This window comes from Vicia villosa, unplaced genomic scaffold (assembly GCF_029867415.1).
Source record: "Vicia villosa cultivar HV-30 ecotype Madison, WI unplaced genomic scaffold, Vvil1.0 ctg.004379F_1_1, whole genome shotgun sequence".
NCBI classification, from domain to species: Eukaryota; Viridiplantae; Streptophyta; class Magnoliopsida; order Fabales; family Fabaceae; genus Vicia; species Vicia villosa.
Genome location: NW_026706425.1, coordinates 109534 through 128853, shown reverse-complemented (window position 1 = coordinate 128853; position 19320 = coordinate 109534). Strand labels below are relative to the sequence as shown.

The following is a 19320-nucleotide window of genomic DNA, read 5'->3' as shown; positions in this document are numbered from 1 at the left end:
TGTGACATGTAATCTATGTAATTTAACTTGTATCTAATGAAAACAGTAGTAATGGTATTCTCCATTTCTTTTGAGAAATGGAGAGGATCTTAACTCATGACTTAAACAAATAGAAACCTAGTAGTGAAATGATCACTTAAAAATATTCAAGAAATTTGAAGTTGTAGTGTAGGTAAAGAGAGAAGTCTGAATGATGCATGGTTTCCGCCACCATCGAATAGTTGGAAACGGAATGTGGATTGACCATCATAGGGAAACCAAGCCCTGATGGTATTGGAGAAGTTCTAAGTAATGAGTTAGGAGAGGTAAAAGGCTTTTGTTGCTGCATCAATTGGAATTAGCAAGCGAAGTTCATGACAGTTGATACAACAGACACATATAAATATAAATAGTGAAATCTGACTTCAAAAATGCATTATCCTGGGGAGAGAGGAAAGATACTTGTCTTTGGAACTTATATTTAAAAATGCATTATCCTGGACGACTTCAAAAATGCATTTCCTAGTATGTGAGGACTAGGAAATTTTAAATTTTATTAAAATTAAAATTGTAAACAATTTAAATGCATCAAATCAATTCCCTTTATATTTAAGTTTTTTTGTTTGCATAGAGTAAAACATTCTTAAATTTTGTGGGCTATTTTTATGAAATTTTGTACGGACCAATTTCTAAAATGAAAAATGAGGAAAATTTCTTTAGCCACCTCCCTATGGGGGTCACCCCCAGCGAAAATCTCAAAATACCCCTGCTTCGGAAATGAACTTCCGAAGCGCTTTTTTTTTAAAAAAATTTGCACAATTCGGAAGTGCATCTCCGAAAACACCTCATGGGGGGTGTCTTCGGAGATGAACATCCGAAAACACCTCATGGGGGTTGAATTCGGAAATGAATTTCCGAATTATGCAGAAACTGTGTTTTTTTTTATGTTGTTTCTTAAACTGTCTCGCATTTTAATTAAACGCAAACGCCAAATAAAAATAAGCAACAGATAAACTGAAAATACTAAGATGATAAATCCAATCCAAAAACACTGTGCGAAAGATACAATTCGAAATCAAAACAAAACAAAACAAAGACACGTTATTCTGCCCGACGAGCGTTACAAAATACACATCAAACAAAACAAAAACACGTTATTCTTCCCGAAGAGCGAACTCCTCCGAATGAAGATAATTATACCAATCCTCATCCCACTCAGTCTCAGAACCATCAGCGTTGATCACGCCTGAAGACTGAGCCTGCACGTCCGAGCAATGGACCCCAAGGGGACGAGAAGCAGAACCAGTCAAAACCTTCTTCTTCTCCTTCACCTCCTCCACCTCTTTCACCTCCTTCTTTGAAGAACCCTTTCTTCCCTTAGCGCCACCCATTCCTGCGTAAAAATGAAGAAAGAAAGGTCCATGAGACGCTTGGGAAAAAAACGCTTGGGAAACAGACAAGTCATTAAAGAACAAAGACGTTGGAAACCAGCGACACGCCGTCAAAGAAGTCAGAACGCATGCACACAAACTTCAAAGAAACAGGCACAATAAACAAAGGCGTTAAAAATAAAGTACTTGCAAATTAAAACGGACACTCCCTACCCTCTCTAGCCGACGCAGGCTTGGTCTCCCTTCCCTGTCTGATGCGTGCTGGTTGGTTGTCTGACATGTTCCTGTAAACAATTGAAATCGATTAATATGCGAGACAAAATAAAAAAACAAAAAAATTTGAACTTCTGATACATTTCGGAAGTTCATTTCCGAAAACTGGGATGGAGGTGTTTTCGGAAATGAACTTCCGAAACACCCCTGCGATGGAGTTTTCTGCAACTTCCATGGCAGACCCCTAAACCAAACTTCAAACCAAATCAAAATGCTTCTAAACAACCTAAATACTACTAACAACCTAACCATATATCATTTATGCAATTAAAACCCTAAATAACATGCATTTGAATAATGAATCTAAAAATTTCAAAACTTACAAAGTGTTAGGATTGAGGGCTTTTGAATGTTGTTTAGCAGTGTGATTGGAGCCTTGATGCAGCCTTGGAATTCTGTTTGCACAAATTTTCGCCTTTGCTTGTTTTTTATTTGAGTTAGGGTAAATGAATGGGGGAGGGGAGTGTTTTAATAAATCTGCAGAACGCGCAGTATTTCGGAAGTGAACTTCCGAAATGCTGTTTTCGGAAATGAACTTCCGAAATAAGACAATTTTTTCAAAAAAAACGACGCTTTCGGAGATGCATCTCCGAAAATGCCTTTTTCTTGCATTTCGGAAATGAACTTCCGAAGTCAGGGGTAGTTTGGGTTTTTCACCAGAGGTGGACTAGAAGGTTGGGAGGTCTATAGAGAAATTCCAAAATTAGGGGATTGATTTTTGCAAAATTTGAAAAAATTATAGAAATTAATTTGAGATTCACATTGTATTAAGATAATTTGTATGTAGTATTTGAAATTTTCTCAATTTAGCTTCGAAAAAACATTTCATAAAAATTCTTCAAAATTTTTATTTAAAAATTGAATTTAGACAGCCCAATTTAATTTTATAAAAAATTACATTTCCTAACTAAAATTTCCCGACCTAGAGTTTAGTAGAGATTTGCAATCTCTTGCGAGAAAATCAATTACAAACTATCCTTAAATAAAGTGAAATTTTCTAAATTCTCTAACAACCTTACGAGTTGTTTATCATTGTACTTTTTATCATATATAATTGATGTCTATCATGGGACCAAATAAACTTGATATTGACCTAAAATTTGATCTATATGACATTGTGACGACGATGAGGAATAAGGAACCCCAAGAAACAATTCACTGTTGAACACAAAGACGAATTAGTCGATTGTTAAAAAGATAACTGATTGTTAAAAAGATAGCTTCTTAAGCATTTAGATAATAAAAATGAAGGAGAAAGATGGTTGGGTTTAGGCTTCTGGTATGGCGAGTGTATTGCGAGTGTATTATGTTGTTTTTCTGTCTTCATTTCCCCCCATCGAGTTTCATCATATATGAATTATGAGATATTTGAATTTATTTATTAATTTGTTAAGGATGTGCCGCCATAGGCCACAACAAAATCTTCATATATTGGATTTATGATCTTCTGCCATTGACAACTTTGAACACCTTCATCCTCTTGCATGTATAACACGCACAAAATCTAAGAGAAGCTACTTAACTAGGAATATAAGCATTAGAGTGAGTTCGATTGATATTGTCAATGACAAGTGTTTTTTATTAGGAAATTCAAAATGCGTGATGCTTTTGAGAATTTAAAACCTACTCCTTAATTTGCTAATATGTTCATTTATATTATGCATGATACTTGGCTGCTCTAGAACTAGATGATGATCAGAAGGAATGTATTTACATTCTCTTACGGTAGTTTGCTATTTTTGATGTAGTGGAGAGGAATCTGACTGGTAAGGTAGAACTCAAATGTTTAAGTTAGTAAGAAGACAAAAATAGAAAATGAACAGAAATGATTGGAATACTTAAAGAGTTGTGCGTTTTCCTTTTTAGAGAAGATGGTTGATAATGCACATAGGATGCGGCCAACCGTTGGATGAAAGTTTGACATGACATTCTTGTGATGGATGCTCTGCAATGCGGAGGAAAAAGTCTACCGTCTCTTAATATGGTAGCTTCTTACTTCCCTAATATACTTCAACTTTTTATAATAAATTAAAATTATTCATTAAATTAATGACACATATATATATATATTCTTCTGTTTTTTGTTCAAATTCTTTCGTAATAAATAGTATTACTCATTTTTTAAAATTTTAATATTTGACTTGCGACCGATTAATTCAAGAAAACTAATTCCACTATCTATTAGCAGGAGTCCCGTTTAAAACCTAGTAAAATTCGAACTCATGATTCTGAGAAAGAGTGAGTTTCAAGCCTCCACCACTATTATTGAACCCATCAAAGAGGTTTCCATCTGATCAACATAACCAAGAACTTGATTTCTCCAAAACAGAGTAGTATGAGTGAAAAAAGATAGACAACATATTGGTCCGTTGGTGTTGACTGATCTAGGATCCCATATGACCGAAAGTTAGAAAACTAATAAGAAGATAATGACATATGGCCTACTACTTACGGTTCATTAATATTCATAGAAAGTAGCCCCATCCTGGTAGTATTTTTGATGGAAAATAGAGTCCCTCCCCCCTTGACCCTAGACTATAATAAAACATTCCAATTGTAATGCAGCATTTATTCTTTGTTTCTTTCAACACAACTATTTTCGTCCCTAATTGTAAATTTTGTGATAATTCTATGAGTTACAAAATATAATTAATATTGTATAGAAAAAATTTATTACAAAATTAATATTTATTATTAAATAAGTTAAAATAATTATAAACGAAAAATTATATAGTAAGAAAATAATATTTTAATTTTATGAACCAGATATGCTGACACTCATAGTTTAACACATTTACATTATCAATATATATATATATATATATATATATATATATATATATATATATATATATATATATATATATATATATATATATATATATATATATATATATATATATATATATATATATATATATATATATATATATATATATATATATATATAGTGAACAATGAATTCAACTAATTCAACATTGAAAATTAATTTTCTTTTCAATAAACTAAGTCTATAAAATTTATATAAATCAAAACTATATTATCTAGTCTTAACGTGTAATAAATAATATGTTATTTAAAATCTATATCTAATCTTAAAACATGTAATAACAAGTATTTATATTATTTAAAATTTAGTATACTTAATCATCAATATAATATAAAATAGTGTGTTGGACTTAATGAGATTAAGTGAATGAACTTCTCTCAATGTTTAGATTCGAATTTCGATAAGTATAAATAATTTCTGTATTAGATCATATCTATACAAAATTTTGCTATGGTCTAAAAAGATTTCTGTAAATAAATAGTGAAATTAATCTTCCTTGGTCGTAATCGTAAGGTCAAATATTAAAATATTAAAAAAATTAATAATTATTAAATTAATCTTTTACAGTAATTTATTAGAAATAATATTAAACTTAGACACCTAATATGAACTAATTACTTACTCATATTTTATTGCTATTACTAGTAGGAAACTCGTGCTGTCGCACGGGTCTGGTTGGAATTTCACATTACATATATCTAATTTTGACTTGTAAAATTCCTTTATATATATCAAACATATTTTATGCAATAACTTGTATCTCATAGATACGTTGACATCTAACCGTGAATTCAGATGAGTTAACAAACCCTAGTTGAATCCAAATGAGTTAGTTCTAAAAATTTATTAAATCTATTTTAGATATTATTCCATTTTTAGAAACCTAAATTATATCACAGCTCCCTGTAAAATTTCAAATTTACAAATTTTACAAATCTAAAATGTATGACAGTACCCGTCAAAATATTCAAGAGCAAAAAATATTTAAAAATTAAACAAATAATGAAAATATGAATATGTTAATAGAAAAATTAGATCTAAATATATACAATTATAAAAAAAATAAAAATATAAAACTTATGGTAAATAATATATATTTATTCCCATATAAATTAAATAATCTTATTAAGTAATTTTCATTGGATAGTGTAATAAATATAAGAATCTCAAATTTAAAATGCTTTGTCAAATTAATTCTAAAATAAAAAATTATGAAAATTTCATTGCTTTTTATTCTCATTTATACAAATAATTGTATAAATAGTTAAATTTATTACTTTCATAAAATTATTTGTAACTTATTCACGTTTATAAAATCAATTGTAGCTTATTGAGTTTATAAAATTGACTATATTAATACATTTTTATCTTTTATCATTATTTTTTATTATTATCATTTATTATTAAATTTGCATGACTACCATTTAAAATATTTTTATCATGATTACAATAATGAAGTTAATTTGAAAAGATTTTTACAGTAAAAATATTTTAAATTGAAAAACTAAATTATTGTTTACACTTCAAAATTTTGCAAGTACCCTTCTTTTCTGACATGTGGCCTGCTTCAATTTTATAAAACAGTAGTAAAAGAAATAGTTAAAAGATAGACATTAAAATGATCAGTCAATAGCTCACATCTCATAGATACGTTCACATCTACCCGTCAATTCAAACCCCAGTTGAATCCAAATGAGTTAATTCTAAAAATTTATTAAACCTATTTGAGATATTAGCTCATTTTCCCAAACCTAAAATGTATGACAGCTCCCGTCAAATGCTTAAAAGTTTCTACATTTAATGTATATTATTATAATATAAAAATATAATTTTATAAGTTTAAAAAAAATATAATCTTAATTAAAAAATTAAACATAGTTAGAGAATAAAATTTATTAAACCTATTTGAGATATTATCTCATTTTTTCAAACCTAAAATGTATGGCAGCTCTCGTCAAATGTTTAAAAATTTCAAGTATTAATGTATATTATTATAATAATTAAAATTATTATAATTAATGTATTTTATTTTATACGTTTTTATAAAGAGGTAAATTTACTTTTGATGTGGTGATAAAAATTTATATTATATGTACTAATTAAATAAAATGATAATATATAATTGTAGAAATGTAAAAAGAATGATAAATTTATATTTTTCATAAAAAATGTATGCATGTTTCTATCATGATTGTCTCATATTCTTTTATCATATACGAACATTTATAACATTTTTTTAGTATAAATGATACCGTTTTATCATAAAAAAACACTAATCTTTATTGATAAATTGAAATTTTAATATAATTTATTATATTTTAATAGTAGTTTTAACTATAGTTAATGTATTACTAAATTTTAAAAATAAAAACTAAAATATAAATTTAGTAAATAACTGGAATATTTATTTTAGTAATAAAGTTTATGTACAAACATCATAAACTGATTGATTTGCATAAAAAATAACGTATGAAATTATCATAATATGATTTAGTTTTCAATTCAATAATAATGATTTAATACAATTTTTTAAAAAAGAGACACAATATATAAGTTGCAATTTTATTATTAAAAACAATTATATTATTAAAACTCTTTAATTATAAAGAGTAATATATAATTATAATTGTCAATATTAGATATTAAAACTCTTTAATTAGATAGAGTAATATATAATTATAATTGTCAGATTAGATATTAAAACTCCATTATTTTAAAAATTCTCTAGGTTTAATTTTTAGATTTGAAATTGAAAAAGTTATAATTGAGTCATCTATTGAAATTTTATTTATGTTATTTTATTTATAGATTTATATTCTTACCTTAAAATTAGTGTTATATTAACAAATTTGAAGTGACATTTTTCACTATTTGTTATAAATAATAAAATTAATCATGATTGAGGTTTTGCAATATTTTTTGTTCGGTAATACTCTTTCTAATTAAATGTTTCATATATTTTCCAATTTAAAAAATAAATTTTAAAATTTACTATCAACATTTTTTACAATTAAACCCAATAATTTTAAGATTTTAAGATTTTAAAATTAAATTAACGTATTACTTAATTGTAATATTTATTTAGTAAACACACTTAGAAACATTCAAATATTAAATAACATTTTTTATGATTAAACCCAATAATTCAGATATTTTAAAATTAATTAATGTATTATTTAATCGTAAGATTTGAATTTGTAAACACAATAATTGAAAACATTCAAATATTAAATACAAAAAGGGTCATGCTAACGAGTGCCCCAGGGGCACTGATTAAGCATTCCAAATTAAGAAAATATTCTATATTCAATGCATTGAATACACCTAATCTTCTTTAAAAAAGTTAATTATTTATATTTTCAATGCATTTAATACATATATTTTGGATAAAAACATATATTTTTGCTTTATTAAACAATGTTCCACTTGCCTTTTTAATTTCTTAATCAGTGCCCCTGGGGCACTCGTTAGCATTACCCATACAAAAAATATGTATGGGACGTATTAGACGTGATATCGTTCCATTCCATAAATTACAATAATTAAAATTTTATAGTCAAACTGATTTTCTATATTCTTAGAGAATCTATTTATTTGTATGCAAATCTTTCAATATACCATTTCATAGAGAATTAATTAATATGTTTTTAATTTTTTTTAGTAAATTATAACTATTAATAAAATTAAAACAAAATATTTAAATAAATAACACAAATATAAATTACTAAAAATATTTGTAATTAATAAAAGAATACCCAAAAATCTAAAAGCACTTTCAGATGAAATGCCCTTAGAAGTACTTTAAAATCGAAATGCCCTTAGAAGTACTTTAAAATCGAAATGTCCTTAGAAGTACATTAAAAAACAAAAGAGTACTATATTTGTAAAGTTTAAATTCATTCAAATAACACGACAAAATTATATTATTATACTACTTATTTGTCTCAAAATAAAAGTTATATTATGATACTACTATTTAGGTAAAATATATATTTTTAAATTAATAGCAATTATAAATATATTTAATAATTTTTATTTTATGTATTTATTACTACCACAATTCAGAATGACTCTTATGATATTTGATTATAAAGAATAAATAAAATAGAATAAAATAGATCAACTAAATTTATTAGTCTTTATTGGCTACACTAAGAGAATAGGAATAGACGCAGTAAGATAGCCACTTTAAGTTTGAGTTTGTTTGAGTTTGGTGGTGGTGGTAATCCAAACCCTCTTCCACTCATCATTACATTAATTGATTTGATAGATTCGATAGTGTTTGAGAATGGATCTTACTTCTAATCAACAACTAAATGCAAAAAAAATCAAGAAATTATAATTTCATAAACCTCAAAATGTTATTAAGACAATAATCAACAACCAAATATTCTAAAAAAAATAATCATAATATATACATTGCTACGAAACATAACATTCACTCAAACATTTTTATGAACAAATCACAATTTCCATAAAAGAAATGAAACTGCTGATTGTGGAAAATAGAAAATTTTTGTCCCTAATAGAAGAAATGTGAAACAGCAGATTGTGGACAATAGAAGAAATATGAAATAGTAGATTGTGGACAAACTCCAATTTCTAATAATTTTCCTATTCATAGTAGTCTTCTCACCTCAATAATCTGGAAATACTTTACGTTTGTACTCCAGCCTACATTTTAGGCTTCAACATTTGAGATGTTCTATTAAAATTCAGCTAAAACCATTAAAATTTCATTGTTCCAATGAAATCAATCACCTTGTCCCAATCACCTTCCCAAGTTAAAAGGAGTTCCCATATCTATGCTAAAATCAAACTTAGTACCATGAAGCAATGTTTCAGTACAATGAACTACCCATCAAAAAAAATTACACAAATAAACTTGTTGCAGGCCATATATGCTTACACCTAACTGCTGTCTTCCACAAATCCTTCGACTCATTGATGTCTTTCACAGAATCGATTGGGCATGCCAGTGATTAAAAGGTTGCAAGTACAAAACAGATTTCACTTGATTTGGCAAATTAAAATCGAAATAAAAAGACACAAAAACAAAAATGCAAATTAAAATCATACTTTCAGCAAAACAGATATGGAGAAGAATTTGAAAACCTGAAAAAGATAAATTGAAGAGTGAATTCCATTGATTCAGTAAATATATAACCCAACAATCTGTATAGAAATATGGAAGGGCAGGAGTAATTGTATTTTTCTTTAGTGGAGGGCTTGGATTTTCAAAAACGTAAAACTCATCATTCCAAATTATGGAATAACTCTATGCATTTAATAGTAGCTATTAGTATTTTGTAATTTGTGTAAATAAATAACTTAATAACAACAAATAAAAATAAATATAAAATACCAACAAAAATTAAGGGAGCGATACATCAACAGTAATAAATGTCAAATCAATAATATTGAGTTATTTTGCAAAAAGTCATTTCTATCCATGGAATAAGAAAAGTTTTAGTATATTTATCAAAAGGCTTTAAGTGGAATTTCCAGATACTTTTACGTTTATATATTAATAATAGATTAATAATAGATTAAACAAATTTTAATCTGATACCAGAAAATAACAATACAGTATTAGCTTTATCCTAATCCTCCACCACTAGATCTCATAGAAAGTGACATTGCTACTTTATTATTCGGCAAGAAATAAATGAAAATTTTAACCAAAGTTTGCCAAGTTACATCTTAAATTTAGATTCCTCGAGAAATCACTCTAAGAAGTTTGAGCTGCACACTTAGATTTAACACATAAATTCTTTCTTAACGCCTCTTACGCATTAATTCTTTTTATAAAGACCAGCCCTGTATGAAAGCAATTTTCTCCTACTTATTAAATGAAACAAGATCTATCGGTGCATTTATTAGTGTCCTAAGTTATTTAATTTTTTCCTGTCACATTTTTCTTCTAAATATTATTACATACATGCAACCATAACCTGAATTACCACTTTCTGTACAATACTCACGGATATTCCTATTTTTGTTTTTTCTTAATAACACCTTTTATTCGTTCCAGCAATAAAGAAACACTTTTTTTTTAACTATAAGCCCCATTGCTTGTTGATATAATTGATATAATTATTATAATTTTAGTTGTGTTGTGCATGTTGAAGTATTGCAGAATGCAGATTAGGTACCTCCATTGTACCCAAAAAAAAATTAGGTACCTCCAAGTCACATGCAGATAAACTCTACATACATATACATATGCAAACATAAGTGTACAGTTGTGGATACCAACTACTAATAACAGCTCTAGCAAACTTTAGGACCCCTACAATTAATATCAATATGTCTCAAGCTGTCAATATATATAACTCAGTACTACCAATCTTCTCTTCAAAATTCTAACTTTCATATCATTCAGCTATATTGTTATTTCTTGCTTTCACTTGGTTCAATATGAAGCCTTTTCATGTTATCACAGCACTATTTTTTGTATTAACTCTTGCTAGAATTGACCCTTCTGCATGCCAAATTGTAAAGGGCAAGGTCACTTGCACAGATTGCACTCAGGACTATGATTTCTCAGGTTTGTTTCGATTCTCATTTAATTATTTTATTTACTTTATTTCAGATTAAACTAATTATGAATATTATATTAGATAACTATTTTCCATGGTTTCAGGGATTAAGGTCTCTGTGAAGTGTGAAGGTATGAAAAACCTGGCTGTGGCAACTACAGAAAATGATGGCTCCTTCATGGTTGATCTTTCCACATACCATACAAAACCTGCTTCTGATAATTGCCATGCAAAACTTCTTGGTGGACCAAGTAATCTCTATGCTTCAAGGAAAAACCAATTCTCACAAATTGTGAAGGACAAAGAGGAAAACATCTACACAACTTCCACTCCTCTAAGTTTCTTCACTTCTTGCCCCAAAAACAAAGTATGCAAAGATGAGAATAATCAATTTGGCTCATCCAAAACCTATAATTTTCCTTTGCCTTCACAGTGGGGTTTGGCACCAAGTAGTTTTTATCTTCCTTTCTTCCCAATCATTGGAATACCATGATCATATGTATGTTGCATTAAGTGCACTTTTATTATATGGTTTTGTTTGTCACCTGGAAGAATGGAAGACGTAGTTGTGATGGTTAAAATAAATTTATGTATGTTTAAGATGTTTGTGAAGAAAGTTCATTTTATTTTATTTGTTATTTTGTTGCTAAGCAAGTTCATTAATGTGTTAGGTTGGAAAAGCAGATAGTTACATTGTGCTGTTTTGTCCAATATTTATGAATTATGATATGTAAAAGCACTATTCTGAGCATTATGTAATGACTTAAGCTCATCCAATATCTCCTTTTCTTTATACAGTACTTAAATTAATCGAACTAATAATATATAAAAAGACTATAGAAAAGGAGTCATCTAGTTTTTTTTAAGAAATATTTGTTTAGCTCTTTTGTTACCGTTTTTTTAAAGATTATATGGCCCAAATAACAATTTTAAAATTTTTTTCTTACCTATTTAAAAAAAATAATAATGATTTTTTTTTTTGGACTAGTCATCTAGTTTAAATTTCAAGACTCTGCATCCAAGATGGATAGTTGGTAGCATTCACGTTTTGACTGACTAGTGAGAGTTTCACGCGAATCACTATTGTTTCATGTGAATTGATGAGTTGACAATGTTTTGACCATTGTTACTTTATTAATGGACGTTGAATATACAATGGTTATAAAAAAATATATATAAATATACAATGCGCTACTTTCCTCCTCGGTTTTCATCAAAACCGAGTTAATATAAGCAGTGGCGGAGGGAGAGTATAATGAGGGGGTTCAATTGAACCCCCTGGATTTTAAAATATTGCACCAATATCTCTATTTTATTTTATTTTGAACCCCCTGAAAAAAATAGTTTTGCACCCATAGTCGAAGTTCAAATTAATTTTCATTCATTTATTTTCTCTCTAAATCTCTCTCAAACCCTAAACTTTCTGAACTAATTAAAACTCTTAACTTCCTCTAACCTCCACCCTTGATTGCAGTTGTGGCGGCACCACCACCATCACTACTCGTCCTCAAGCGTCATCCTCGTCATTCTTTCAGCTTCTTTCTAACGCATTTGTCAAAGAAAGAAATAGATCTCTTGTCAAAGAAAGAAATAGATCTCAAAAGCCAAAAGTCGTCTTCTTTCTTCCTCCACCTTTCTCCACTTCCTCCATCCAAAAATAAACTACTCAAGCTGTCAACATTAATTTTGCAGCCTAATAACAACTAAGATAATCAATTTTAAAAACTAATTTTAGGATTTTGTGGAATTTGTTTTCCTTTTTTTCATATTTGCTTCCTCTTTTCTATTTTTTTATCAGTTGAATCAATATCATATATGGTTTCTTTTAGATTTACTTTTTTTTTATGTTAATAGTTATTTTTATGCTATTGTTTTTTTTTTATGTTACTAGTTTTTTATGCTATTCATTTTGTTTTTCTTTTAAGCTACTGATTTTGTTTTTATTTTATTTAATAGAAGGTTTTTTCTTTACCCACCTCTCTATGGGGGTCACCCCCTACGAAAACCCCATTATACCCCGCTTCGGAAATGCATTTCTGAAATATTTTTTTTTCTAAATTTTTCCAGACTTCGGAAGTGCATTTCCGAAAAAATTCCAAAAATTGGAATTTTGACTAATTCGGAGTGCATCTCCGAAACAACAAAAAAAAAATCTAAAAAATCCCAAAAATTAATTTTAGGATATTAATTAATTCATATATCATAAATTTGATATAATTTATGAGTAATGAATAATAATAATTATATATTTTGATATAATTTATGAGTTATGAATAATAGTTATTATATATTTCTATTCTGATTTATATTTTAAAATTTAAAATAATTTTAATTAAAAAAATTAAAATAATTCCACTTACAAAATAAGTTATAATTTTTTATTTATATATTTATAATAATTATTATATATTTATAAAAAAATTAAAAAAATGAGTGTTTTAATTTATATATTTATATAATTATTATAATTATTATTATATATTTATAAAAATTATTATATATTTATATAATAATTATAAAAAATTAAAAAAATGAGTGTTTTAATTTATAATAATTATTATATATTATATATTTATATAATAATTATTATATATTTATATATTATATATTTATATATTTCACTTACAAAATTAATAATTATGATTATATATTTATATATTTCTATTCTGATTCATAATTAAAAATGAGTTATAATTTTTTATTTAATTTAAAAAAATTAAAAAAAGGTTTTGTCTTAATTTTATTTAATGAATAAATTTTATATTTAATTTTATATAATTCAAAATTTACTTATGAAATTAAGATGTTTTTGATTTATATAAGTTAGTAAAATAATTTTTAACTTTAAAATTGTTTAGGAAATTTTGATTCACCTTGATTTTATTGATTCACCTTCATTTTATTGATTCACTTTCATTTTATACCTATTAATTGTATTGATTCACCTTGATTTTAATTTTTTAATAATTATTGAATTTTTTCGGAAGTGTATATCCAAAACATTCCAAGACCAATTTTGTCTTGGAATATTTCGAATATGCATCTCCGAAAACACCCCCTCTCCCAAAAAGGGTGTTTTCGGAAATGCATCACCGAAAACTCAAAAAAGGGGGGTGTTTTCGGAAATGAATCTCCGAAAACACCTTTTTTTCGTGTTTTCGGAAGTGCATTTCCGAAAACACCTTTTTTTTCAATAAAAATACGTTTTCGGAAATAAACTTCCGAAACTAGGGGTATTTTGGTAAATTTACCGGAGGTGGCCAAAAAGGTTAGGAGGTGGGTGAAGAAATTTTCTAATAGAATTGAGATTTACTTTTCATGCTATTGGTTTTTGTTAGATAACTTGGATGAAGGTCTGTTTTTTAGAGAGACAAATTATCTCTAAATTTGAAGTATTGTATTGTTGGAACTAGGAAATAAATTATCATTTGTCTACTGAAACTTGTAGCTAGTAAATACTAGTTTTTATAATTGTTAGAACTCATTAAATCTTAAAGAATATTTACTTCAAGATCATTGCAGTATATAAGAAGTGAAAATAGACTTGTTTACCTCTTTTGTAAAGAACAAGAGTTATTTAGATCTTTTAAGCTTGAATTTTAAAATTTAAAGTGTTTCATGTGGGTCTTTTAATTAAGTTTAGGAATATTTGGTTTAGACTTTGTTATTGTTTGTTTTAATGCAGCACTAGAACTGACTTTGGTATTGTTATTTTTTTAATACAATGTAATTTTTTAAATATATATTACTATAATTATTAATTAATTTAAATATATATTACTATAATTATTAATATTAATTAATATTCTGAAGTTTGCACTCCCTCGATCGACCAGGGTCCTGGCTCCGCTACTGAATATAGGCCATTAAAAAATTACAAAAATTTAAAGATGATTAAATATAGTTGTTGAGATTCAAAAATGTGTCCTCTATCTACTTTATCCCTCTGTTTTTAGCAAAATTGATGTAATAGATCATAAAAAAATTAAAAGGTGATAAAATATAGTTGTTATTATTTGAAGACGTTTCCTCTAAATACTTTATCCATCGGTTTTCAGCAAAATCGAGGTAATAAGTATTTAAAATTAAAATTAAAATGTAGTTGTTGGGATTCAAATGCTTGCCCTTTAAATACTTTATCCCTTGTTTGCTAGCTTAATCGAGAGAATAATATATGGTTTTTTAAATTAAAAAAATATTAAAACGTAACATGTCTATGATTTATAGCTCAATTTTTTTATTTTATTTTTTTGCTAACAAAGAGGGCCTAAGCCCAAAAAGAAAGATTACAAGAGAACACTCCTACTAGAACTAACACCAAACTTATCTCTTTCTAAAACTCTCCTAACACAGTTAGGGGCTGTGCTCAAGAAATAAGATTCACCATGCAGCTGCTGTCCTTCCTTTGCAAGCAAATGAGCACAAACATTAGCTTCTCTATGAATATGTTTAATTTCTACCAACTCAAAATTAACCAAACTGAGTTTAATTTGACGCATCAGACTATTGTTACTGAACTTCTTGTTGCAATTCTGCATGATAACATCAACAGCAACCTTCGAATCGGTCTCCACGATGAGCCTTGTGTAACCATGCTGCACCGCCATCTTTATACCAGTAAGAATCCCCCAAAATTCAGCCATGATGGGACTGCATCTACCAATAAACTTAGCAAAGCCGCAAATCCATTCCCCATGCTCGTTATGAATACAGCCTCCACAACTGGACCTACCATCTTGACCACTCGAACCATCAACGTTGAGTTTAACGCAATCCATAGGAGGGCAATTCCAGCGAACCAGTATCTCTGTGATACTCCTCTCCATAATATGCTTATTGACCTCAATGGCGTTTTTATATTCCTTGAATAGCTCAATTTTTTATTAGGTGATGTAAAATTTCCATCATAAATATTATTTATAGCCGAAAGCGTTAATTAAACTATAATTTAATTTTGTCTTTTGGAGATGGTAGTGTAAGTTAGCCTTAAAAAACATTAATAAAACAAACCACAAAATTTAGCCTTAAAAAACATTAATAAAACAAACCACAAAATTTACCAATGTCTTAGATTCCAAACATTCTTTTTGAATATTATTTGTGATTTTTGTAAAAAATAAATAATTATATAAAATACTTTCAAATATACTAAATAATTTTTTTTTTTAAATTTAAAACATGTAAAATAAAATAAAAAACATTTATAAGTAAGATTAATTGAAATACACAGATTGTATAAAGAAATTGTATACCATAGTGATTATAATTATTAAAATTTTATAAAAAATTTAATTTTTTGTTTAATTTCATATAAAATATTACTTAAGTAAATCATTGTAATGTATTGATTATATAAAATATTTTACACTGTTTGTTAGATTGCAAATAACAGTTCTGGACTGACTAGTTTTATTCATGTGGAAGTGCAACAAATAAATAGACAAAAACCTAATGCTGTAACAGACTCTAAAGCCCACGTTCTGACTAAAATTAAGGAAACAAACTTTTACTAAATCAACTAACAAATCAATGCTAAAATCTAGGACACTTATTTGACTAAGCCTTAACATTCCTTCCCTTGAACTAGACTGCATTTGCAGCTAGTTAACTTCTGAAAAATCACAAACTCCAAGCTTCCATCTCAGCTCCCGAAATGACTCTAATTTCAGCGGTTTGGTGAGGATGTCCGCTAACTCATGCCTTGTACCACAAAACTGAAGCTGCACTACTCCATCATTCACAAGCTCCCTTAAGAAATGGTAGCGCACATCAATGTGTTTGCTTCTGCCATGCATCACCGGGTTCCTCGACAACTTAATTGTTGAGCTATTGTCACAAAAAATGACAGTACTTCTACTTCCCGTGTAGCCTATCTTCTTCAGCACCCTTTGCATCCATATTGCCTTACAACAGCTTCCCGCAGCTGCTACACATTCGGCTTCCGTCGTACTCAATGTTACTATTGGTTGCTTTCGAGAAGACCAAGCTACTGCAGCCCCACTTAGCATAAAAACATAACCTGAAGTACTTCTTCTATCCTCCACCGATCCAGCATAATCACTGTCAGTAAAGCCAATCAATTCCAAATTTCCTTCCGCTTTGTAGAGAATGCCAAACTTTGTCGTACCTTGCAAGTAACGTAGAATTCTCTTTGCTGCAGAATAATGAACTTCTGTAGGCCTTGACATATACCTGCTCAATAAGCTAACCACATACATTATGTCCGGCCTCGTAGCGGTCAGGTACATCAAGCTTCCAAGCAGTTGCTTGAAAAATGAACCATCCATTTCAACCCCATTTTCATCTTTGGAGATTTTAAATCCAGGAACCATTGGATTTTCAGCAGGAGTGCTATGCTCCATCCCAAATCTTCTCAAAACTTCTATCACATACTTCGTTTGACTGATGAATATACCGCCATCAAACTGAACTACCTCAATACCAAGAAAATACCTTATCTTACCCAAGTCTGACATATCAAATTCCTTCATCATGGACTCTTTGAATTCAAACATCATTTTTTTTCATCATCTCCGGTATAAATTAAATCATCAACATGCAAGCTAATGAACAAATACTTACCTTGTTTAACTTTGGTAAACAAAGTTTGCTCACTATCCTCCTTCTCAAAGCCTTCCTTTCTGAAGTATGATTCAATTCGGCTAAACCATGCTCGCGGTGCCTGCTTGAGTCCGTACAAAGCTTTGTTAAGCTTATATACCTTCTGCTCCTCATTCTTTATTTCATAACCTCTTGGCTGATCCACATACACATTTTCAACTAACTTCCCATGAAGAAAGGCCGACTTCACGTCCAGCTGAAACACACACCAACCTCTTTGTGCAGCAAGTGCCAAAATCATTCGAACCGTGTCAATACGAGCTACAGGAGCGTATACTTCTTCATAATCAACTCCGTATTCCTGAGCATACCCTTTTGCGACCAAGCGAGCCTTGTAATTTTCTACTTCTCCAAGCTCATTGAACTTTGTTTTGTACACCCATTTGACTCCTATTTTTTTCGCTCCTTTCGACAGCTCCATGAGATACCACGTTCCATTCTTCTCAATCGCTCTCATTTCTGCATCCATGGTTGCCCTCCATTTCTCCTCCTTTACTGCTTCGTCAAATGAAGTAGGATCAAAATGAACAGCATGAGCAAACAAGGCTAAGTGTGTTTGTACCTCTTCATCGGAAAGACCTTCACCGGTGACATAGTCATTCATCCACCTCGGTGCTTTTCTATTTCTGGGTTCTGTCAGTGGAGAAGTTGCATTTTCTTCTTCATTACCATCGGCTGCATTTTCTTCTTCATTACCTTCCGCTGCATTTTCTTCTTCACCGTCATCACTCGATTCCTCCCTTTCTTCACTTTTCTCATCTTCCCATTCCAAATCAAATGTTTTATCTTCTTCGGAGCTCTTCTCCCAATTTTGTTGCCCATCTTCTTCAAATACGACATCCCGAATGATAATGATCCTCTTGGAGGTAAGATCATATAGTCGGTATTCCTTTGATTCTTCACTTACACCAAAAAAAACACAACAACGACTCTTATCTTCAAGCTTTGTTCGTTTAGCATCCGGTGCATGAGCATATGCCAGACAACCAAAGACTCTCAAGTGCCCAACCGAAGGCTTCACCCCACACCAAGCTTCCTCTGGCGTTATTTCCTTCACCGATGATGTTGGGCATCTATTAAGAACATAGAATGCCTAGTTTACAGCCTCTGCCAAGAATTTTCTTGGAACATTTTTTTCAACCAATAAGCTCCTCACCATATTCATCACAGTTCTATTCTTCCGCTCCGCGACTCTGTTCTGTTGCGGTGTATATGCAGCAATAAATTGCCTCATGATCCTATTCATTTTACAATATTCTTTGAACTCATCTGATGTGAATTCACCTCCACGATCCGTTCGTAGACATTTAATGGACAGACCTCTTTCTTTTTCAACAAGAGCTTTATATAGCTTAAAGGTAGTGAATGCATCTGACTTATTAGCAAGAAAATACACCCACCCTTTCCTACTATAGTCATCAATGAAACAAATGAAATACCTCTTGTTTCCCTCTGAAACCGGAGAAATCGCGCCGCAAATATCAGCGTGAACCAGCTCCAACTTTGTCGATGCTTTCCATGTACTTCTCTTTGGGATTACATCTCGATGTTGCTTCCCTTTCAAGCAATTAGTGCACACAGCTTTACCCTCATAGAAACTTGGCAAGCCAGTCACCATGCCTTTTGTTTGTAAAGTATTCAACCCTTTGTAGCTGAGATGATCGAATCTTCGGTGCCAAAGATG

The 19320-nt window shown here is 29.3% G+C and overlaps 1 protein-coding gene and 1 long non-coding RNA gene across 2 annotated transcripts; one reads left to right on the top strand and one right to left on the bottom strand.

Moving 5' to 3' along the window:
- Positions 1-1328: 1328 nt before the first annotated feature.
- LOC131642016 (uncharacterized) lies at positions 1329-2064 on the bottom strand. Its single transcript, XR_009295711.1, has 3 exons — positions 1967-2064; positions 1584-1654; positions 1329-1372 (listed from the first exon to the last, which is right to left on the bottom strand). It is a non-coding gene; the product is annotated as an uncharacterized LOC131642016 (long non-coding RNA).
- Positions 2065-10831: 8767 nt separating this feature from the next.
- Positions 10832-11808, top strand: LOC131642019 (uncharacterized). The gene is made up of 2 exons (XM_058912309.1): positions 10832-11023; positions 11120-11808. Exons 1-2 carry the CDS (start codon positions 10894-10896, stop codon positions 11506-11508), a joined length of 519 nt encoding a protein of 172 aa, XP_058768292.1. The 5' UTR covers positions 10832-10893; the 3' UTR covers positions 11509-11808.
- The last annotated feature ends 7512 nt before the right edge of the window (positions 11809-19320 follow it).